General features: G+C 64.4%; 1 protein-coding gene across 3 annotated transcripts in view; it reads right to left on the bottom strand.

Annotated features, from left to right (window-relative positions):
* Positions 1 to 24,441, bottom strand: part of KCNQ1 (potassium voltage-gated channel subfamily Q member 1) — a 277,750-nt gene that overhangs the window by 234,306 nt on the left and 19,003 nt on the right. For all 3 annotated transcript variants that reach the window (XM_039840329.1, XM_039840326.1, XM_039840327.1), the window contains one exon: positions 4,130 to 4,220. In XM_039840329.1, the coding sequence (XP_039696263.1) occupies positions 4,130 to 4,220 (91 nt within the window). The remainder of the gene's footprint in view (positions 1 to 4,129; positions 4,221 to 24,441) is intronic.

The raw sequence follows: 24,441 nt of genomic DNA, 5'->3' as shown, positions 1-24,441 counted from the left end.
GGGGGGCGGAGGTGAGGGCCGGGGGGACATGCAGGGGTGGGGCCTAGATGTGGCACGGGGGCCGGAGAGGCTGAGTGTACCCTCAGGGCCCTGGGGAGCTTCTGGAACGATCGGACTTCTTCTAGAGAGCTCTGCGCCCCCTCCCCCCTAGACTAACAGCTGCCATGTGGAGAGGGTGCCCGGGGGTCGCGAGGGTGGCAGGGAGGTGGCCGACGTGACGGAACGGGGGGCAAGGGAGGCAGCGCCGGTCTCTGCCCTCAAAGGCGGGGAAGGGAACGAGGCCACAGCGGGAACGGGCTCTCTGCTCGGGACAGGGGCGCTGTTCGCACCCATCCCAGGCCCCGGAGGGAGGGCGTGCCACGCGGGTCACCCTCTGCCCGCCCCAGGCCATGCTGAGGCCCCAGCCTGAGCTGCGGGCCCTGTGGCCGCAGTTTGGAGAATAGCCACCAGGTGGCACTCGAGCCTCAGAGATGCCGGGACAGCCGCGGGAGGAGGAGGGGGCCCTCGGGAGGGAAGACAGGGTCAGGGGGCGGTGGGCGGGCCCTGCCACGTCGGGCGGAGGGGTGGGGGTTCTGGTCGAGGGGACAGGAGCCCTGGGCCACCTGCCCCAGCTCTGGGAGGGACCTGCCATGAAGTTTGTGACAGGGAGCCCAGTGTAAACATGACAAGCACAGCCTGGGGAGGGAGGTGGTCCAGGTGGGTCCCCATGGGGAGTGAGGCCGGGCCAGACGAGGGGATACCGTGCAGTCAGGGGCTGCCCCCTCCCCAGGGCTGTCACGGGGTCACAGGGCCTGGGATCCCTCTGGCCAAGCACACAGGTAACAAGGTCATAAGGAAACGTGCAGGCACGTCTATGAGGGTGGCCCTCGGTGGCCCTCTGCGGTCTCGGTGGCCCTCGGTGGCCCTCTGCGGCCCTCGGTGGCCCTCGGCGGCCTCTGTGGCCCTCTGCGGCCTTCTGCGGCCTCTGTGGCTCCTGCAGGCTCCATTCCGCTCCGTCACCCACCCAGCGGCCCCCAGGGTCCTGCCTGAGCTGCACAAGGCAGTAGAAGTCACCACGGGGGCTGAGGACTCGGTGCTCACAGCCTACCAGATGCAGGGCTGAGCGGGGACGCCTGGTGTGCCCACATCAACGCGGGGCTCACCCAAGGGTGAGCCTCCCAGCAGCAGAGGGATGGCTCAAGTCACTCAGGGGGACTTATGGGCTGAACTGTGTCCCCCCAAACTTACACCGTGCAGTCCCCACCCCCAGCTCACCAGAATGTGGTGTATGCAAAGATTGAGCCTTTAAAACGGAGTCCCTGGGTGGACCCTGACCACTGTGACTGTGTCCTCACAAGAGGAGACAGGGACACAGACGTGCACAGAGGGACGACCATGCGGGACACGGGGAGGAGACGCCGTCCACACGCCCAGGAGTGAGGCCTCAGGGGGAACCGCCCGCCCACACCTGGAGCTTGGGCTCCGGCCTCCAGGACCGGGGACAGTGTCTGTGGTTCAAGCCACCGTCTGCGGTGCTTTGTTACGGTGGCCCCAGGACACTCACAGGGACGAGACGCTGACCCGGCCCTGGTCCCGGGTCCCGGTCCTCTCCCTGGCCCAGGGCTGGGGGTCAGCCTTACATTTACACTCAGTAGGGGGCGGATGCCAGCCAGTGCCCAGTGGGCAGGGCGGGGTCTGCCGAGGGTGGCCTTGGAGTCGGCCCAGCTGGCAGGGTCCCCGTCTGGACCAGTCGCCTGGGCTAGGAGAAGAGGGCCTGGGGGTGGCTCGCAGGGTGGCCATGCTCAGCCGGACTGTGGGCAGCTGTGGCTGCCGGGGCCTCCACATGAACGGGGCTGGCACTGCCACGGCTACTTCCACGGGTCCCCAGGGATGGGGAACAGGGAGGAGGCTGGACCCCGAAAGTTTGCCCCTCGAGCTGGGGAGGTGGCCATCCTCCTTCTCCATTGCACCTGTCCCTATTTTACGTGGCAGCCATGACCTAGCAGGATGGTGAAGACAGCATCGTGGGGCCCCAGAGGCTGGGGGCTCATCCGGGGGAAGCGGAGTGGGTGGGCGCTGGGACACCCGCCAACACGACCGTCCCCATGGACACGGGAAGACGTGACTAGAGTCCACACCGTCGCCTGAGACGCGCGTGCTCACGTCGGACTCCGGGGCCCTCCACCCCAAGGCCGGCACGTTCCTTCAGGAGAGGCCCGAGGACTCGCCCGCCTGACAAAGCCCCAGCGAGCGACGGACGCCAGCGTCCCCACAGCGTCCCCACAGCGTCCCCACAGCGTCCCCACAGCGTCCCCACAGCGCCCGGCACGCGGACCACACCGCGGCCCTGCTCCCCGGGAACCGCGCCGGGGCCGGAGGAGAGACCGCGGACAGGAACGGGCGCTCCCGAGTCACACGACGGTCCAGCGACAAAAACCGACGGCTTTCACGGCCGGCAAAATGAAACCCGAAAAAGCAAAAACGAAAACACAAAACTCCAGAAAACAGAACGGACGAGACGGCCCGTGGGTGCCTACGACGGGCGGTGACGACTCCAGCGGCGTCACTGTGGTTAGAGATAAACAGAGGACCGCCCAAGAGCCACACCGGACAGACGACGCCACGACCGCGGACGGCAAGTCCCCACGCCAGGACAGCGTCCGTCTCCCCGGTTCGCTCAGCAAACACCATCGGGATTTTTCAGGAAGCAAACGAATTGGCTGTGAAGGTCCCCGGGAAGAGCCCGCTGGCGAGAGCTGGCTGGGGACCCCCCCAAGAGCCACACAGATGTGGGACGCAGAATGCGGCACACACGTCGGCCAAGCAAGGGACGCTGGGAGGCGAAGTCCCTCGGACCAGGACGGGAACCCTCGGGGGACCCATTTGCATCGGGACACCTGGCTCATGGTAAAACGCCTCCGTCGGGGACGAAAGACAGATGCTTGAACGCGTGGCACGGGGTGACTGGAAGCCAGGGGGGCGTGGCCTGAGGGGGTCTGTCCCCCACGCCACACGCCGGGACGTCCCGACTGTCGTTGGCCACGTAAAACCGCGAGATTGTCCCGCACGAGCACGGGGAGAAACCCGGCTGGTTCCTTTACGGCCTCAGGAAGAGACTTTGCCGTGACGCTGACTCCGGGAGCACGGGAGGAAAGGTAAGGTCCCCTGTGTGGAAATGACCCGGGAGCCGCTGCAGGGGCCCGTCACACGGCCGGGGGGCCCCGCCGACCAGGCCGCCTGGCCGGGAGCCACGCGTGCGCAGCATGACGGCAGCCCCGGCCGGCCCTGTGGGGGCCCGAGGCGGTGCAGGCAGGGACGTCATCCCTGCCACCGGCCATCGGCTCTCAGGCGGCCTCCTGGGGACGTGGCTGGCCTCTGCACCCCACCTTCTCGGCCAGGCTCATGCGCAGATGTCCCCTCGGTGAGGGCACGAGCTTCCGGAACTTGCCCAGCATAAACCTCAGGCTGCGGGCTCCCGGCCTGGCCCCCTCCCCATGTCCAGGAGGGCCGGGGGTTGCGGGGGGCCCGTCCCAGGCCCGGTCTGAGGGGCTCACATCCGGCCGGGGCGAAGAGCCCTCACACCCCACTCAGAGTGAGGGGCTCAGACAGGCTGGGAGCGGGAGGGGCCGGGATCCCGTGTGGGACACGCCTTCTGTGCTCACGGCCCCCCTATCTCCTTGGGGCCGAGACCCAGACACGAGGGTGAGAGCCCCATAGGCAGTGCGGGGGGCTGTCTGGTGCGGGGCTCGAGGTGGGGAGCCTGGGACACCTGCTGGGGCCTGTACCAGCCAAGCCCAGGTCAGCAGCCCCCAGACCCTGGGCCCCAATGAGGCTCCTTGACCGAACCCGGCTCCCCATGCCTCCATCCCTCCTTCCTGGCCCAGCTCAGAAGCCTCCTCCTCCAGGGGGCCCTCCCAGACCACCAGCCTCAGGCTCCTCACATTTCTTGGGCCCCTTAGTCCGCTAGTCACAGCCTGGCAAGTATGAGAGCTGGGGGTCCCCACGCTTCCGGTCCCCCAGTACCAGGGCGAGTCCACGGTTGCCGGCTGGCAGGACAAGAAGCCAGTCGGGGCCCTATGCGGGCCGGAGTAGCCAGGAGCAGCTCGCTCGGCCCCACGCCCACCCGCCTGTGACAGCCATCCATACGTACCATCCAGAAGAGTGTGCCTGTGGCCAGGGCGACATACTGCTCGATGGTGGACAGCACGCTGAAGATGAGGCAGACCAGGACGATGAGGAAGCTACGAGACAGGGACACGCGGTCAGCTGCGGTGGCCGGCCACCCCACACCGCCAGCGGCACAAGCTCGGCCCCCACACCGCCCCTCCCCAGGCGTAGGGACTCGAAGTGCCCCGGGCCCCACCGTCCACCAGCTGGTGACCGAGGCACGAGGCTCGCCCATCCACACGGCGGGTGCCATGGCGACCCACGCTGCGGCAGAGTGGACTCTAAGCGAAGCATCGAGCTAGGAGGCCAGATGCCAGCGACCACACAGGACGTGGTCCCGTCTGCATGAAGCGTCCAGATGGGACGGCACGCAGACTGGTGGTCACCGGGATACGGGGTGTCCTCTGGGGACGATGACAATGCTGAGCTCAGGTGGCAGTGACAGTGTGCGACTCTGGCAATGTCGTGGGAGCCGGGCAGTGTGTCCTTCCCATGAGGTCGTCTCAACCTACATCTGATGCCAGGTGGCCTGCAACGCCTGTGTCCACAGGGCACTTCCAAGCAGCGTCACAGACCCCCAGGACAGAGGCTCCCGGGCCAGGCGGGGCGCCTGCCGGTTGGAACACAGAAGCCAGCCTGCCAGGGAGGGAGTGCAGACGCCTGCGCTGTTCACGGGGTGTCACCAGAGCCTGGGGCTCCCCCAGAGGCTGGAGGCTGGGAGCTGCTCTGGGAGCATCTGCCTGCAGCTCCCGGGGGCCCCGCAGAGGGACAGTGGGCAGCCCCGCCCTGAGCGCCATTGCACATCAGCGGGGCCACTCCTGGGCACGGCCCCAATGCCCGTCCTCACACACCTGTTGCCTGGTCACGTCCAGACCAGAAAGACAGGGAGCCACTCCAGGGCCCACGGGTCCCCGGACGTCACTGGGCCAAGCCCTAGTCCTCCTCCTGCCTAGAGCAGAAGACAGCTTTTAGGGGGCACATTCCAGGGGCTCCAAGCACCCCTGGCAGAGCCTCACACACAGAACGACAGGGTAGCTGCAAGGTGGCCCAGGAGAGACAGGCAGGAAGCCACACGGGCCCACAACACGGGCCCACAACACGGGCCCACAACACGGGCCCACAACACGGGCCCACAACACGGGCCCGGCCAGCGCCAGGCGCCCAGGCTCCCGCCTCGCCCCAACGTCCTGCTGCCCCGGTGGCTTTCGAGCTGTCCCCCGAACGCCCATCCCGTGCCGGCCAAGAGTGACCCCTCAACATCATCCCCAGTGTGACACAGGGCCCCCGGGCCCCCAGCTCTGGCTGGACCCTGCTTCCTGGGCCGGCCTCACTGGCCTGGGGGCCTTTGCACCTGCTGTGGCTCCTGTAAGGCCGATACCCGTGATCGCAGGGAGGTGGTCTGACACCCCCCACGTCCAAGACATATCCCTCACACGTGCCACCACTGGGCCCACTCTCCACCCCCTGACGGCGAGCATCCCCAGGTCGGGCTGTGGGGTGCCGTTCCTGCTGTGTCCCCCGGCCTAGGCCAGGGCCTGGCGCACGGCAGGTCCTCGGCTCTTGGCTGCTGTGTGTGTGCCTCCATCCGGTCCCCAAGCCCCCGCCTTAGTGCCCCACGCTTCCTCTGTGCCCCGAGCTTGCCGCCCTTGTCTCTCGGCGGGAAGCAGCCTCAGCTCACACTCGGCTCCCTCCCACACCCCATCAGGACGCAGGATCCCAAGTACAGTCCGAGTGTGCCCCCAGCAGCTCCCAGCAGGACCCCGGTGGGCTGCAGCCCCGGCCCCTCCTGCACCTCACCTCCCACCGCCTGCCCCCCACTCCCAAGGCTGCACCAAGCCTCCTGCGTGTTTGCACACGCGGTGCCTCCCGCCCTGACTGGGCTCTGCCACCCCCGCCAGCCGGGGAGGGCGCCCAGGCCTGCGGTCAGGCTGTTCAACAGACGAGGCCCGGCCTGCCAGACGCCGGGGGAGCCCCCTGTGGGGACTCAGCAAACACCGGTGCGCGGAGCGAGCCCGTCTGTGCCTGGCCGTGCGCCCCGCCCGGGCCCACGCCCCAGACCTCCTGGTGCCGACGGGGCCTTGGAGGTGTCTGCACAAAGTAGACGCTGTGCCTGCTGGCGGTCCCCAGGATCGCAAGGCCCTGGTGGGTCTCCCTGCCTCGGTTTCCCCAACGCGAGCCAGAGCCCACGGCCTCGTCCTCATGGGGCGGTGGATGGCGGGACGGCCAGGCACAGGAGTGGGGACTGGGGTCAGGCCGTGACTCCCCAGGCCTGGGACCAGCAGTACCTCGTGGCTGCGCCCCCCAGGAGGGGCAGTGAACCCCGCCGCCCAGACCTGTGGGAATAATGTCACTCTCTGTGGGGCTACAGGAAGTGCCCCGGGACCAACTGCCACCAGCAGGTCCCCTGCCCGCCAGCTCTTCACACAGGAACACATCCCCACGAGACGCGGGGTGTTGTCACCTAAGGCTCCAGATGGGCCCTGAGGAGGGCCTCTCTCTCTGACCTCCTTTCTCTCTGACCTCTGACCTTCCTGACACCTGTGAGGACAACCAGGGCCACCAGCTTATCCAGGATGACCTCCCCTGTCACACGTGCATGCCCCTATGCCACGGAGGGTCACCACTGGGGTTCAGAGGTCAGGACATGGACGTCTCTGGGGGATAGCCAGCACGCCAACAAAACTGGCCGTGCCCGAGTCACGCACCCGTGCCCACGCCAGTGTCCCCAAGCCTGTCTGTCCCGTGCATGAGGAGAGTGAGGCCCAGCGGGGAAGGGGCTGGCTGGGGCAGGGGCAGAGGCAGGGCCCGGGTCTGCGGGTCCACGGCCGGGCCACGTGCCAAAGTTCTCAGCTGTCCCGCCTCCCAGAGCGGAAGCCGTGACGAGAACGGGCAGCAGCGGCTCCGGCACCTCACAGACCCCGTGTCCACGTGTCACAGGCCTTCAATTCTTTTCCTGCCAGGTGGCCGTCTACCACTCGTCGTCACTGTTGCTGTGGCCTCAGTGACGGGGCGGAGGCTGCAGCTTGAGCCACATCAGGCAGGAGCACAGAAGCCCCGTGTGGAGCCTGAGGCATCGCAAACCGGCCACGCGCCCCCAACGCGCCCAGGCCTTGGCGCCCCAGGCTCCGTGCCTGGCTGTGCTCAGGAAGCGCGGTGGGCTGGGGGCAGGGGCGCGGGCCCACCAGGGAGGGTACGTCCGGGTGGCCGTCATCACCCCAAGCTCCAGGCAGACAGGACTGCGGCTGAGGTTCCCTCGGGCTGGGAGGGGGGGCGGGGAGGCCGTGCTCCCTCGAGGCTAACTTACACCCACCTGTTGTTCAGGTGTCTGCACTGTGCTCATTTCAGAAAGAACCGTATAACAGTGTGCTTTTGTGTGCTCTGCCCTGTGCTGGGGTGGAGGAGGGGGGGGTCAGGGGCCTCGGAGATGCCAAGACAGGTCCCTGCCGTGAGGCACTCACAGCCTGGGGTGCCGGATGAACCCCACTCCTGCCTCTGCAGGGCCGGACACCATCTTCCATCCAGCTTCCATCCCAAGGCCCCCAAATCAGACAGCCCCAGATCCCCCAGAGCTGGGAGGCTGAGGCTCGGGAAGAGAAGTTTTCTAGAGAAGCAGCAGCGGGAGGGACGATGCCAACCCCCCGCCCCAGAGGCCGCCTCGGCTCCCAGTGCCACCTGACCCCACCTGCAGGGGGGTGTGTGTGTCAGCAGCAGGAGGCCGCTGCCAGAGGTGAGGGCAGCTCCGGGCCGAGGAACAATGCCCTGCTTGTGCCCTGGCAGCCGGTCCACCTCAGGAGCTGTGGCCGCCAGCGCCGAGGGACGTCCGGAGCGCTATCGGACATCAGCGGTGCCCTGGGAACGTGACGGAATGCAGGCGTCCGGCCAGGGCCGGGCGGGGGCCTGGGCGGGAGGGCGCGGGGCAGAAATCCGGCGGGGACACAGACCTCCTCCCCCGGCACCAGCACGGGCTGGGTCGGCTCAGGTGACCCGACGACAGAACCAGGCCGGGCCAGCCCCGCCGGGGACGCACCGGGGACCCCCCTCCTCCCCACGGCGCTTCCCAGCGACGCTCAGAGTCGAGAAGGAGAGCCATGCACGCACGTGCCAGGAGCCGTCAGAACCCCGACTGGCTGACCGCGGCCACCGGGCTGACCGGAGCCGTCAGAACCCCGACTGGCTGACCGTGGCCACCGGGCTGACCTGGGCACCGGGCTGCCGTTCCAGGACGGCGCTGGGACACGCCGGGGACCAGGCGTGCAGTGCTGAGGGAAAGCGGCCAGGCCCAGAGGGACAAGTTCTCTGTGATTCCCTCCCGCGAGGCCCCCAGAGGCGCCGGAGTCGCAGAGACAGGACGTAGGTGCTGGTGCCAGGCCGGGGAGGCGGAGGGGGCGTGAGCGTGTCACGGGGACACGGTGTCAGGGTGGGAGCAGGGAAAGGATCGTGGAGAGGGTGCTGGTGGCGGCGGCACAGCAGCGTGGAGGAACCAAGGCCGACGAACGCCGCTCGGAAGGTGATTAGGGCGGAAAACTACGTCACGTGTAGGTTGCCACGACGAAAACAAATTAAAGGACAGGAAGCGACTGAAGCTTATACATGGTTTAATGGAGGCTTTGAAAGGCGCTGAGCTCACCCACTGGGGACCGGACCCTGGCAGGGGACGAAGGGCTTGCTGAGGGACACGAGCCCAAGGCCAGACGGGGTTCAGATGTGTAATTAAGTGGATGACATATCACTGTCTTAACCCCAAACCAGATCTAGGGGCTTCTCTCTGTATGAAAGTCACCCCGGAGGATTCTAAACGCCCTGCACAGTGAAGGACAGGTGCCCCGCCCAGCTCAGGCCCGGTGACCTCAGTGCTGCTGGCCGTGGACAGCCACGTGACAGGGGACTCCCAGAGGGGGCAGCCTCAGGTCCTGCCAGGGCTCTCTGAGAGCGGACGGCACTGCCCCAGGAGGACGCCGCGGCCCCGCCCACTGGCCCGGCCCGTGCCCTGCTCTGCTCTGGGTGGGCCTGGGCCAGGCGCGTCCCGGCTCGCACCTTGGGCCCAGCGTGGCTGGGCTCTGTGCGTGGGTCCTCCAGCCAAACCCCCGTGGAAGGCCACACCGCCTCCCACAACGAGACGGGGCCCAGGCAGGCGCAGCGGCTCCCGGGTTGCAGACTGCGAGGCTGGCCCTCCACGCATGGCCACCGGCTCTGACAGGACCCTGAAGGCTGGAGCAAGAGGCACAGCCACTGCCAGGGACACCAAGGCTCTGAGCCAGTGAGGACATGCCCAGGGCCACAAGGACAGTGAGCCCAGGCCAGCTGACCCCAGGGCCCCTGTCCGGCCAGCCCTGAGACAAAGCTGGCCTCCCCCTCAGGCACGGGACGCTGATGCCGGGGGTCAGGCCCAGCCCTGGGTGCCACAGTCCCGCAAGCAGAAGTGACACGTGGCCTTCTCCTGTGTCTGTCAACTTCTGTGTGTCCCCTACGAGGGTACTTGTCACTGGATTCAGGGCCCGCCCAGGCCTCAGGATCATCTCCCCACTCGAGACCCTGAAGACCTGAGTCCCACCTGCAAAGACGCCTTTCCTGCGTCGGGTCACACGGGCTCCAGGGCTCAGGGCGTGGGCGTGTCCCTTTGAGGTCACCTCTTGGCTCACTGCACCATCCAGACCACATCACGTCAGGGAGACAGGAGCTGCACGGCCACAGCCCGGGCAGAAAGGGGCCACCCCGGGGGGACTCAGGTGAGCCGGGAGCTGGCATGGCCCCCCTAACTGCCAGGACTGGGTGAGGACAGCAGCAGAGTGGGCCGGACGCACTGGACGAGGGCTGTGGGGGCTGTGGCCCAGCTGCCCAAATGGGCCCTGGAAGCAGCAGGACGCAGGTGTCCCCAGAACGCTGACCACAGGGCAGTGCCAGGAGGCCGCAGGAGACGCTGCTCCAGACGGGCCGTGCACGCCACAGCCCCCGGTCCGTCCGGCTCCCGCCAAGGCTCAGGGAGGCCACCGAGCAGGCAGGGACACGCCAGGGTTCATCCACACTCACCCTGGGGACGGGGACAGTGCAGGCGAGGGAATGGCGTGGGCGCAGGGAGGCCTGTGACGGCTCTGCCAACAGCGGAGCCCCATTAAGACGGAGGGTCTGCTCCCCGCGGTGACCCGGGACGAGGAGAGATCGCTCAGCCCGACCACTGGTGCAGACAGAACCACGAGAGCCTGTCCTGGAGCCCCAGAGTGTGCGCGGAGTGCCCTGGCCGGAGGCGCTTCGGGCCCGTCTCCGCTGATGGCCGAAAACCCCACTGCGGCCCCAAGAGGTGACGAGGGCGGGTGGCAGCCGCGCCCCGGCACTGGCCCAGCTTGACCGTTTTGACAACCCTGCGGGGTGGGCAGTGGGACTTCCGGGATCTAGCCGACCGCAGGGCTTACACAGGCTGTCACCCTGCCCGGGCCACACAGCGGCCTGGCTCTAGTCAGAGGACACAGCTGAGGCCGCCTCACGACTCACCTGATGCCCAGCGTCCTCTCCCCCTCCACGCCCACTCCAGCACAGAGCACTGAGGGCCACGCCAACTGGGGCAGCTGGGGGCAGCTGAGCACAGGCCCTGGCCGAGGGCGCAGCCGCGCCACCCCCAGGCCTTCGGGCGGCCGCGGGGTCTCTGGGCGTGCACCTGGGCGTGCACGCACGTGCAGTTCTGCAGGATGCACTCGCAACGGCCGTGCCCAAACGTCAGGCGGCGGGGGCCAGACTTGGGCTGTGGACCAACCCCCCAGCATCCATCAGACCACAGGGACAAGCACCCACGGAGCTGGCGCCCACGGAGCTGGCACCCACGGAGCTGGCACCCACGCAGTCCTCCGGCAGGCCCTATGGCGGCCCCGTAAGGAGCCCGAGTGCCTGGCCAGAGGGTGGGGACGAGCCGCACATTCCCCGTCCGTGCCGACCTCCACGACCCTCACGACCCTCACGAGGAGCCTGGGAAGCAGGCCTATCCCTCATCGCAAGGGAAAGAGGGAGGCTCGGAGGCGCGTGGCTGCCCAGGGTCACACGGCACCGAATGTTGGGGACCAGGACTGCAGCCCAGGCCTCCTCACAGGCCAAGGGGACAGCAGCCCAGCGACGACCAGGAGCGGTGGCCTCAGGCCTCCCCCGCCCACCCTGGGGGGACCAGCCACCGGCAGGCTGGAGTCCCAGCCCTCGGGGTCACGGCCATCACTGCAGCCACACTGAGTGCCCTTCGCTCGGGCCCTGCCTGAGGCAGGACCTCCTGGCGGGGCAGCCAGCCCGTCCAGGGCCCAGGCCTGCCGGCGGCCTGCCCCCCAGAGTGTTGCCCACACCATCCTGACCATGCAGCCCGGGCTGAGATAAGAACCCCTCGGAGAGTATATTTAGAAGGTGCCAGAGAACAAACTGGATGACCCCGCGGGCAGGGCCTTATCTGCCCCAGGACGTGCGTGGAAGGAGCCTGTGCCGGGTGGGGGAGGGGCAGGACAGGCAGCTGGACGCGCCTGTGCCCACCCACGGAACCCAGACGCATCCTGTGGCTCACGGTCTGGGAAAGGCCGAGCCCCGCAGGCTCCACCGAGGGGACGGGATGGGCCAGACCTCCCACGCCTGCCCTCTGGGGCGAGCAGGTGCTGCAGGTGGTGCTGATCTGCAGCTGAGCGAGGAGGACTCAGCCTCCCAACCCCAGGGCCCGGTCTCCGCCCTCCTTCTAACAAGGCGGCTTTGGAGATGGGGAAGCCACAGCGGGGCTCCCAGGACACCGCCCCCAGGGCCCGAGGCCACGCAGGGCGGGGGAGGGGGAGCGACGGTGTCAGCCACAGCTGCGGCCTGGGCACAGGAGCCCGTCCCTGTCTGCGTGGCCCACGCCCCTCTCGCTGCGGCTGGGTGTCCAGGCGAAGGAAAGTCCTCCTCCCACTGTGGAGGCCTCGGCCCTGCCCCCGGTCCCTGGGGACTGCGCAGCGGTGTGACCTCTCTGAGCCTCGCTTTCCCTGGGCGGCGGGAACGCAGCACGGGCGCCCGACAGCCTGCATGCGCTCAGCGGAGGGGTGCCGAGGCTGCGGCCACCGCCAGACCTGCCCGCGCCGTTCCGGGCCCCAGCCGCAGCTGCTCCACGACGGAGCGGGTGGCCGTCCCTGGCCGCAGGGCTGCAGGGCTCAGTGCGATGTCACCCCACCTCACCGGTGAGGGCCTGGAGCGGAGGGCGCCCCCCAGGTGTCGCCACTCCCCAGCTGGCCCCGACGCACGCACCCCGCGGGCCCAGGGGGGCAGCACGGGTCTTCAAGTGGCAGGTGGGCTTCCAGCGGGCACCCCTCCCCCACCCCAACCCTTGGAGGGGCAATCAGGGAGGGCTTCTCAGAGCCGGGGCCTGGTGCAGGAGGAGGGACCGGCACGTGCAGAGCCCAGAGGAGACACAGGACAGAGCCACAGGGACACCAGAGTCCAGGCGCAGCTGACCCTTGGCCAGCAGGGGGCAGCAGAGAACGGCCACCGTGACGCCACAGGCGGTGCCTGCGGGACTGGCAGCTTCTGTCACTCACTAAGAGGTCAGCAGCTGAGAGCCGGGCCTCTCTCTGCAGCTTCCCACCCACCCGGCGCCATGAGCGCTGGAGCTGAAGACCCCTGGGGACCCCCAGGGCCACCGCGAGGCAGGAGCCGCCGGCACAGACGCGCTGTGGGCACTGGGCAGCCCCTGAAGGCCTGCGAGCTGCGGCCTTCCCGCCCCGACAGGGAACCTGAGGCTGGAGAGGCAGTGCCCGCTGGGCGAGCAGCTCCCACCCTCGGGTCCCTCCCCACACGTCCGGGAGAGTGACGGTCGCCTCGGCCGGTGTCCGGCTGTTGGTCCAACGCCAGTCCACACATCTGCGTGTTCTTGGGTGGTTTTCTACACGTGGTTGAACCAACAGTCAGTGGACTGGACAAAACCAGTCACCCTCCGTGGCCTGGTGGCCTCGCCAATCAGTGGGAGGCCTTCAGGGCAGAGAGGGGGCTTCCCAGAACGGCGGGGAGCAGTCGCCCGGGCCCCACCTGCCGGCCCGTCCCACGGGTTCTGAACTTGCCAGGCCCCGAAATCTGTGAGCCAGTTCTGTAAAGTAAGGGCAACCTCCCCCACCCGACTCTGTCTCTTGGAGAACCTCCGATGATACCAGTTAGGCACGAAAGCGTCCATTTCACAGGTGGGGAAACTGAGGCTCAGGACTGCCAAGAACCCCACTCAAATCCAGCTCGCTCTGGTCCTGCCTGGTTGTAAAACCCAGGACCCTCCATGAGGGAGAAAAGCGAACGGGGGGCGGGCAGCTGAGGCTGTACGCACACACTTGGAGCCCCAGCCCCCGCTTGGCTTGCGGTAAGAGCGCTTGGCACAGGGTTTGGATCAGGGGCCCAGCCGTCCCTGCTCGTCTGCGGAGGAGACAGCGGAGGCCCCGAGCGGGTGGCGAAAGCCCTCACAGGGAGCGGCCCGGCGGCCGCGGCCTGTCACCATGGCAGTCTCTGTGGGGGGCTCCGTGTGCCAGGGACCGGCCCCTCCCAGCCCGGAGGGGCTCTGGAAAGACCCTGCCCCATGGCTTCACCCTCCAGCCCTGCATTCCCCCACCTGGACCCCCAGCACCCCAGGGGGCCACCCTCAGGGGTCACCCACACCATCTGTCCTCAGGCCCAAGGCAGCTGCCCAGGCCCAGAGAGGTAGGACCTCAGGCCCAGACTCACCTCCTCCGCCGCTGCTCCCCACTATCCCCACTGCTCCCTGCTGGCCCCACCGCCTCCCACCGCCTCCCGACCACCAAGGCTGACCCGACAGGCGAGAGGCCGAGGCTCCTTCTGAGAGGTTAGAAAGCCATGCTGGTGGCCCCTGAGGTAGAGCCCACCCACCCCCGCGACTGGGGCCTGCCAGAGATCACACACCCTCCTGGCCAGAGATGGCCAGCGGTACTGCCTACCTGCCAAGGCTGCCCACCAAGCAGCCGCGGGGCCCCTGGCTGCCCTCAGTCCATACCCCTCACACACCCCTGGGGTCAGCGTGGGCCCACGGGCTGCAGGCTCCCTGGATGGGATGCCACCTTCTCGGAACCCACCAGTGCCCCGGGGGATAGCCACCGTCTCTTCCCAGGCTGGACGCCCTCCCCCTCCTGGGATACGGGGCCGAGGGTGGGCCACCTCCCACCCTCCACTGCAGAGCAGGAAAGCCCTGTGTCCGCTCCCCACCACCTGACCAGGAAGGGCCTCTGGGGAAGGGGACACGCCACCCACATGGCCCCAAGCGGCCTTCTGAACAAGGCCCTTCACCTGGGCCGTGTGGTCAGCCCTGCTCTCCACGGGGAAGTCTGAGGGTCAGCTGGGGACAGCACCTCTGCAGCCTCCTGCTGCGGTCAGGAGGAGCCTGAAGGAGAGCAAGCTGGACCGCAGGGGGCCCCAGGCCTCGGCCACCACGCCCCCAGCGATCCCGGCACGGCCTGGCCTCGGCCCGAGGTGCGGCACCCCTACTCTGGCCACGAGAGAGAGACCACTGCAGCAGAGCTGGGCACGAGCTCTTACGACGGGGCACCCAGAAGCCTCCAGAGGACGGGAGGAAGAGGAGACGGGGCCTGGGGGACACGGGTGCCGGGGACGTGGGGAGGCCCGATGTTAGGGGTGGCGGCAGGGATGAGGGATTGGGAGAACAGATGCGGTTTCCCTGACCTTGCGCCAAGGGGCCACCACCTCTCTGCTGCTGACCCCCAAATCCAGCCCCGACCCCCTTCCGTCGTGCTGCCGACGCCCCCTGAGGGGCCAGCCAGTCTGCACCTAAGCCGTCACCACCCCTGCCAGGCCAGCATCTGCACCCCAGGCCCGGGCCTGGTGAGAATGGCCAGTCACCGTGGACTGTGGGTCCCTGGCCAGCAGTGCCTGTGGTGAGGACCCCCTGCCCCCCCAGTGCGGGAGCCCCGGCCCAGGCCCCTGCTAGGTGACGATGTCTGCGCCCAGGTGCCGCATCCAGGGGACCAGAGCTCGCTGCTCGACGGCTCCAACGTGCAGAAAGCGTGTCCTCGCCCACCACCGCCTCGGCTCGGCCCCAGCGACACCGATGACGTGTGACAGCAGATGGGGGGAGGAAGGCGAGCTGGGGTCTGGGGCTCACGCCCAGGCTGCAGAACGACCCTCCAGATGCAGCCTCCTGGGACGGGGGACCAGCTCCCTCGGCCGCCCCGGATGCCGCCTGCGGGGTCCAGGAGCTTGGCCCTCCTGGGAGCACGCGGGCCAGGCCGGCCAAGCGCTCAGCGCCCCAGTGGCCTGGCGTTTGTGTGGATCCCCGTGTGTTGGGGGCGGGGCGGGCCAACACCTGGCACGTGGCAGGTGTCTGACGCCGGAGCTTCCCGTCGTCACCTGGGGCCGAGGTGTGCTCTTGCCCACTTGAGCCACTTCAGAAGAGTCGGCGTCTCCAGGAAGTGTCACTTCCTCCCTGTCCAGCTGGCCCGAGGCGAGCGCTGCGCTGCCCCCGAGCTTCCTGCTCACGCCCGGGCCGCCGGCTCATCTCTCACGTCTCACGAAAACACGCGCCGGGCTCTTACACGTGCGAGGGAGAGGCCAGTGCGGCCCCAGGGGCCCCGTCCAGCCCTGCGCCCCCCTCCCCGAGCCAGTCCCCAGGGTGCAGGCGCCCCGCGGGCCGGACTTGCGCACGGGGCCGCCCACATCCAGGCCCCAGGCCTGGAGGGAGGAAGTGACTGATCTTGTGGCAGGACGGGACGGGGCCCCGTGGCTCCCCCGACAGCCGGGCGCGGTGTTAGTCAGTGCCGGATGCGGCGGGCTGTTTTCGATCTTGGTGTCCTCGGTCCTGTAGGGTGGGGGCCCGGCTCTGGCCACAGAGCCCAGGGCAGAGCACAAAGACACATTCCTCTGTCACCTGCCACCAGCTGCCGAGCACCGAGCGAGAATTCCCAGGCCAAGGGGAGGACCAGGCCTCGGCCAAGCCAGGTCCCCACCCACTGGCGATGGACCACGAGGCGTGCCTGGGCCCGCTAAGGCCGCTCTGGCCCGTGGGAGGTTTTAGGCACGGGAATCAGCTGGTGCCCATCGGTACGCCCGGTGAGCCCCCCAGTGGCGCCCCAAGCGCTCAGAATAAAATGCACGCCCCTTGTCCAGCCCGCTGGGGTCTGCCCCTCAGCCACCCCCCCAGCTGGAAAGCACCTGCTGTGACCCTAACACGTGGTAGGCTGCAGGGAAAAGGCAGACATGGGACAAGCACAGTAAACCAGAAACCAGTGCACGAAATATAAACAGAGTGACGGCTGCTCGGGGGGACCAGAAAGGGGCTGGCACAGCGAGTGACAGGGCAGGAATTCTGCTCCAGGAGGCGACACGGGGGCTGGGGCTGGGGCTGGGCTGGGGCTGGATGCTCCAGGCAGAGGAAACCTGGGCAAAGGCCCTGAGGCAGGGTACGTAGGCTTCAGGCCAGGTGGCGGGAGCGGGGCGAAGGAGCTGAGAGCCACTGGCCATGGGGTCGCAGCACGGCCATGTGAACCTTGGAGCTCCAGGCCCCCCAGGATCGGCGGACACAGGCTCCGGGCTGGCATTTGCTGTTTATGAACTGAGCTCCTGGCCCGGGCACCAGAGACCCCAGGCGGACACCAGCGATGCTCCTCCCCATGCCCTCCGGCCACGGAGGCCGGAGAAGGGCACCAGGAAACCGAAGTCGGATGCCAGACGCCGCCTCACAGGAGGAGGTGTCAGCAGCGACTCCAGTCCCGCTGTCACTCGGCACCTCTGCGGGCATCTCCCAAACAGGGCTGCCCGCCCCGCCCCCGAGAGCCCTCCGTGCTCTCTCAGTCACGGGGACTGTCTCCTGGCCGAGACCCAGAGAGCCCGCAGCCAAAGAGGGAACAAAGCAGAGGAAAAGGGGAACTAGCCGAGGACACTCCACAGACACAGGGGCCGGAAACGCCGACACCTCCGCAACCGTCCGGAGCACGCCCTGCGCGGTCGTCCTGTCCTCGGACCCGGCCCGGAGCTACGACTTCCTGCCTGTCACCCAGAATAGCCAGCACATCCTCCGAGCAGCCCGCCAGAGCCCCCGCCTCGCAGGCCACCCTGCCGGCCCCCAGCCCCACCCGTGACATAGGACACGGAGCACCCGCCACGATGCACGGCCCAGCCTCCCGGCAGCTGGTCATTCCTCAGGGCAGAGGGTGTCCCTGCAGGTCACGCGCAGGGGACAGGGGGACCGGCAAGGGGGTCCCGGGAGCAGAGACCTGGAGAAGCAGCAGTGACCGACGCCGAGGGGAAGGGCCTCCCCCGAAGCCGGCCCTCGCGGGTCACCGCCGCCTGACACGAAACACTGAAACCGTCTCACGAAACAGGGAATGCAAACCCGTAGCCGCTCCGTCTGTGCACTGCAGTTCCCGGGGCGCGAACGCCGCCCTTCGCCGAGTAGCCCCCCAAGCTCCCCGGTCCGGGATAGATCTTACGCTGAACCGGAAACTTCTACTTCACCCCGAGCACCGCCTCCCCCAGGAAGCCTTCCCAGACTGCTCAGTCAAGTCGTACGCGCACAGCGCACGCTCTTCCCAGGCGCCGTGAGCCCCACTCTGCAAACCCTGGCCCGGCTGAGGCTTTGCTTTCTTCATTCGCGTGGCTGTGACGGAGATGCCCCCCCAGACCCGCCGGGGCAGGGCGGGGGGCGCGGCGCTGGCATGCAGGCGTGGGCACGCTCACGCGTCACCGCGGGGCTGCGGCGTGGCCAACACCTCCTGCAGGGGCAGCTGGGGGGACCGACTCGCACCGCGCGCTTCCGTTTCTAGGACTCCGCCCTAAAGACACACCTGCAGCAAGGCGAAGGTACCAACGTACGAGGCCGTTCACGGCGACCTCGTTCGTAACTGCAAATCAGCGGAAACGCCCTAAATGCCCGTGAAGCGTGGCGCAGTCGCACGGCGAGCTACGGGGCGGCTGTCAAAAGGGACGGGGAAAGGTCTCGATGAGTTGGCGGGAGGCGATTTCCAGACCATGCCATTAAATGAGAAAAGCCAAAACACACGAAGAACTCCTGGACAGGACAACAAAGACCCGGCTACCTGCCGCCCGCCACAGACTCGCTGCGGCTTCGAGGACATCCCCGGAAGGGGTGGAGACGATGCCCCACGCACACGGGAACCGGAACGGGGCGAGCGGTGCAAGGACTGCGACACCCCACTCTCGGCAATGAGTAGATCGACCAGACAGAAAACCAGTAAGGAGACAGCGGACTTGAACTTGAACTGAACAGACGTGCATGGAACATCCCATCCCACAGCAGCACAATGCGCCGTCTTCTCGAGCACACGGGACAGATGCTACGTGAGGTCACGAAACGAGTCTGAATAAATTTAAGAAGACAGAAGTCATACCACACTTCTTTTCTGACCGTGACGGTATGGCACTAGAAATCACCGTGCGAGAGGAAAACTGGAAAAAAAAACCACAGATGTGTAGAGCTGAAGCAACGTCCCCCTCCCCCACCGAGCGACCAAGAGTCCAAGAAGAAATCAAAAGAGAAATCGAAACATATCTTGAGACAAATGAAAACGGAAACGTTCCACACCAAAATTTACAGGATACAGCAAAAGTTGTTCTAAGGGGAAAGTTTATAATGATAAACATCTATGTTAAAAACAAACAAACAAAAAAAAACCCTCAAAGAAACAACCTAACTTTATACCTCAAGGAACCAAAAAAGAAAAAGAGCGAAATAAGACCGAAGGTAGAACGAGATCAACAGCAAAGACCAGGGTGAAAACAAATTAAACAGAGATTAAAAACACAATAGAAAAGGCCAACGAAACTAAGAACCGGTTTTCGAAACAAACGAAATGGACAAATTTTAGCGAGATTTACCGAGAAAAAGAGAGGACTCAAATAATTGAAATTATAAGTGAAAAAGGAGACGTTACAACGTATACCACAGAAATATAAAGGCTCACGGGAGACAGCTATGAACATTATACACCAACAAATCAGACGACCCAGAAGAAATGGGTAAATTCCTAGAAACATACAACCTACCGAGACTGAATCGTGAAGAAATAGAAAATCTGAACCGAACAGCAGGGCGATTGACGCGGTCAACGAAAACCACCCGAACAAAAGTCCAGGACCGGAAGGCGTCACTGAGGAATTCGACCCGATATTTAAAGAAGAATGAACACCAAGTCTTCTCAAACTCTTCCAAAAATACAGACGAGGAGGGAACACTTAGACACTTGCTTTGTGCGTTCGGCATTACCGAAGCCAGATGAACCATTACAAGAGCAGGACGTCAGAAGCCCATATTCCCGATAAGCATAAGGCCTCAACGAAACACGAGCAAACTGAATTCAACAGCACGTTGAGAGGAGCCTACGCCACGACCAAGCGGGATTTCTTCCAAGGATGCGAGGACGGTTCAACATCCGCGAGTCAGTCGGTGTGATACACCACGTTAGCAAAATGACTGATACACCACATTAGCAAAATGATTGGTAAAACCATAGTCAACTCAATACAGGCAGAGAAAGCATATGACAGAATTCAAATCCTTTCACGGTAAAAACTCTCAACAAACTGGGTGTAGAGGGAACACAGTCCAGCATAGTAAAGGCCACGTGTGACAAGTCCAGAGCCAACGTCATGCGGGGAAAGATTGCGAATATTTCCTCTAACGTGAGGAACGAGCCAAGGATGCCACATCTAGTCAACGGAGCCTTTGAATTCCTAGCCAGAGCGATGAGGCAAGAAAAAGAATAAAGGCCGCCCAAGTCAGAAAGGAAAAGGTAAAACTGTCTTTATTTGCAGATGATACGATGTCATATATAGTAAACCCTAAAGACTACACCAAAAAGACCATTATAAATAATAAATGAATCCAGTAAAACTGCAGGATACAAAATTATGTTTTAAAACATCGGTTGCATTGCTATACGCCCACAACAAACTATCGGAAAGAGAAATCAAGAAAACGATCCCACTTAGAAAAAAATTAAATACTAGGGAAATAAAATCTAACCGAGGAAGTCAAAGATCCACACACTGACAACTGTAACACATTGATGAAAAGAAATTCAAGGAGACAGAAACGATGGGAAATATACCGAAAGATATTAATATTGTGAAAAGGTCCATACTATCCCAAGTAATCTACAGATTCAACGCAATCCTATCAAAATTCCAATCGTATTTTCGACAGACATAGGTAAAACAATCCGAAAATCTATATGGAACCAGAAAGAGACCGCGAATTGCAAACAGAAGTCGCCTTGAGGAAAAACGGCGAAGCTGGAGGCACCACGCGTCCTAAATTCTAGACTCTACTACAAGGCTGTAGTAATCAAAACAGTATGGGATCAGACACACAGATCAGTGGAGCAGAATAAAGAGCCCAGAAATAAACCCACACACGTACGGGCCACAGATTTATGGAATAGGAGCCATGAACGCAAAATAAAGGACACCCTCCTCACGAAACGACACTGGAAACGGCCAGCCACACGCGAAGGACCGACGCCCGGCCTCTCTCCTTCACACGCACGGAAATCAACCCCGCATGGGTGCAAGACTCGAATTAAGACCTGAGACCGTAAAACTCCTTGAAGAAAAGCTAGGTGGTACGCACCCTGATGTTCGTCTTGGCAATAAATTTTGGGGGGGTATTTGACACCGAAAACATAGGCAACAAAAGCAGAAACAAACACATCAAACTAAGACTCTTTCACAGTGCGGGGGACCAGCAACGGCATGAGCGGGCTCCCCAGGGCATGGGAGAAAGCGAGATGCCGCCCCACACCTGTCAGAACGGCCACCGTCAAAAAGACAAGAGATGGCACGTGCCGGCAGGTGCGTGGAGGCAGGGGATGCTGTGAGCTGCTGGCGGGGTGCTCGGTGGGGGCAGCCGCTGTGGGGACGGTGCGCAGGGTCCTCCGGGAATTACAACGAGAGCTGCCACGTGACGCAGCGATCACGCCCAAGGAAACAAAATCACCGCCTCGAAGAGCTACCTGCACCCCCACGTCCGTCACAGCGTGAGTCACAACAGCCAAGGCTGAGAAACGACCTACGCGGCTGTCAACGGATGCCGAAAGTGGGTGAAGCAATTGTGGGTGTGTGTGTGTGTGTGTGTGTGTGTGTGTGTGTGTGTGAGATAGAATATTCGTCAGCCATTAAAAAAAAAAGAAGGAAATCCTGTCATTTGTGACAGCATGGATGGCCCTGGAGGGCATCACGCTGAGTGAGATGCGTCAGCCAGAGACAGACCAGCACCGCGCAGGCCCACTCACATGTGGCATCTCTAAAAAGTTGGACTCGCAGAAACAGAACGGGACCGTGGTCGCCAGGTCCTGGGGTGGGGACAATGGGAGCGGTCAGTAAAAGGAGACAAACTTTCAGTTATGAATAAGGTCTGAGGGGCTCACGTCGCCCATGCTGACGATACGGTCGGCAACACTGTATTGTATCGTTGAAAGTTTCTAAACTTAAATGTTCCCACGGGGGAGGGAGGGGAGGAAAAAAGAAAAGACAAGGAAAAGAAAAAAAGTGAATCCGTGAGCTGACGGATGTTCACTAACGCCATGGGGGGATCCTCTCCCACGCGCACGTACGTCAAATCATCACCTCGTGCGCTTTACATATCTTACGATAGTTGATTTGTCCGTTATACCTCAGTAAAGCTGAAAAAATAAACCGGCAAAGGACTGTAAACATTTCTCTACAGGACACACGGCAGCCGACGAGCGCATGAGAAAACGCTGAGCATCTCTGATCGTTACAGAGACGCAGCGGGAACGCCGAGGAGATGCCCTTGCGCACCCGTCGGGTGCTGCTGTCGAAAATGACAGAAAAGGACACGTGCCGGTGAGGCCGGCGGGAACGCAGAACGGGGCGGCCACCGTGGAACCAGCACGGCCGTCCCACAAAACACTTAGAAACAGAACGTCCACTCGACCCAGCAAACCCACTTCTGGGTACGTCCCCAAAAGAACCGAAAGCAGGGTCTCAAAGGGGTGTGCGCCCCGCGTTCGCAGTGGCATTAGCCACAAGAGTCCGGAGGTGGGAGCGGCCCGAGGGTCCACGGATGGATGACGGACGCACGACACGTGGCCCCCCCACAGCGGACTGAATCCTCCAGCCTTCGAAAGGAAGTGAATTCTGACCCTCGCTCCTGCACAGACCCACCTTGGAGACGTTACGCTAAGTCGGGCAGACACAGAGGGCAGACACTGTGTGAGTCCGCGCACAGGAGGTCCCCCGAGGAGTCGGACGCGCAGAGGCAGGAAGCGGACGATAAGCGCTGGGGTCGAGTGTCATGGGGACAGCGTGCCAGCTGAGAAGATGAGGAAGTCCTGGAGATGGTGGCCTGATTGCGCGAACGCGCCCCATCATGTGAGCTGCACGCTTAAAAACGGCCAAGGCACCGAATGCTACGTCCTGTGTGTTTTACCACAATTAAACGTTTGACGAAAGAGCGTTTCCAATGTGCTTCCCTTCGTGTGAAAAACAGAACAACGAAACCAAACAAGCAATAGAAAATGCACACGCACGCTCATCTGCTCAGAGGAACACGGCAGGGGTGAACCACAGACCGGAGGCGGATGACGTGCAGGGGTCGGGGACAGGGGACGGGGACGCGGGGTCGGGGGGGACGGGGTCGGGGGACGGGGACGCGGGCGGCTTTTCAGAAAAAGCACTGAGCTTGTAGCTGCAGTGATGATGCGTCACGGACCCTCCCCGCGCCCCCCGAAGAACGCGCAGGACAAACACTGTGAACGGGGAGACTCGGAGTGGAATGCCAGCCTAATCAGTGAACTTAACTGCTGCGAATGACCGTCGGGCACGCGGACGGGGGCGGCGAGGGTGGCCCGAGGTCCCGCGGAAGCGCTTAGGCCAACGCCAGGAGCCTCGGGCACACAGGACGGGCGCGGGCCGTGCCCACGCAGCTCCCAACGTGCACACGAGCGCTGGACAGACGCGTCCGTGGCGAGAGCCAGGCTCCCCGCGGCTGACCCGACAGGAAGACACAGGCCGAGAGGGGCTGGGACGAGCCCTGGGGGCTGACCTGGCGCTGGCCACGCGGCGCGAAGCCACGCCTCCAGGGACACACGCGCACGGGCAGATCGCCCCAGAGACCAGGTGGACGTGCGCGGTGGCGGGCGGTCCGGGCCCCGCACGGCCAGAGCCAGGCCCGCTGTCTGCATGCCGCCCGCCGGTGAAAGGAGCCGGGGCTCCCGGGAAAGGGGGTGATTCCAGGACTGTGGTGAGGAAAACGCAGACGAAGCCGGGAACCCGGGGTGCAGGGAAGCACACGGTACCCGTAAAAGGAAGAGGCGTGTTTGGAGGACGGGCACCGGAGCCAGCCTGGAGGGACCTGCGCGACCCACAAACAAAACCGACATCCACACTGACCCAGAGCAGCCATGAAGCCAACAGGTGCAGGACGAGGGACCTGCCTCCGACGGGAGAATCCCGATTAACCAATGGACAAGCAAAGCGGCCGGAAAACATCCCCTGAGCAGACTCCGACGACGGAGCTGCTGTCGGCAATTTCTACTGACAGACGCTAAAACCAGCAGGCAGAAGTTTGATATTCGTTAATGACAAAGGGGAAAAGAGCACATTTACAGCAGAAAGCCCGAAAGACCTACTCAGACGACCACGGTCAAAGGGAGCAGTGCTAAGACGTAGCGACATCACGCGCCCGACACAAGGCGCTGCCCGGGACCGGCCCTCTTCCCGGGCGATCTTGCCAAAAACGCGAGATCGCCATCGAATCACGAGACGCAGCTGCCGCACCCGAGTCGAGGGACAGGCTGCTCGTCACAGAGGGACAGGTCGGGAAAGACATGGAGAGGCCGTGGGCTGCCAGGGACAGGATGAGGCATGACAACTGACCGCGGCGTGGGGCCGAGGGACAGGCCGAGGCCGCTAGCGGATGTGCCACCAGGACTGGTGGTGGCAGGAACGTACCAGCGCCAGCCTCCTGGTTGGGATAACCGTGTCTGGCCGTGGAGGCTGAGACCGGTAGGGGGAGAGTGAGGGGTCCATGCAGTGCTCTGTGCTGTTTGGAACGTCTCTATAAGTCTACATTTATTTATTTATTTTAAGTACAGAAGTTAAGAGAGGACAGGCCTCATTGCTCCTCGCTCGAGCCTCTCAGGGCTCGCTGTCACTCTCAAGGTCACAGCCCAGGTGCCCCCTTGTGACCCGGCCGCCTCCCCGCCCTCATCCCCACCCCTGCCCCGCAGCGCTTGGCTCCAGCCCCTGCCCCTCGCTCCCCCTCACACGTGCCCAGCACAGCGCGACCCCAGGGCCTTTGCACGTGCTGCCTCCGCTGCCGGATGC

The sequence above is a fragment of the Pteropus medius genome, unplaced genomic scaffold, assembly GCF_902729225.1.
Source record: "Pteropus medius unplaced genomic scaffold, Ma_sr-lr_union100, whole genome shotgun sequence".
NCBI lineage: Eukaryota > Metazoa > Chordata > Mammalia > Chiroptera > Pteropodidae > Pteropus > Pteropus medius.
This window is presented reverse-complemented; position numbering and strand designations above follow the sequence as displayed.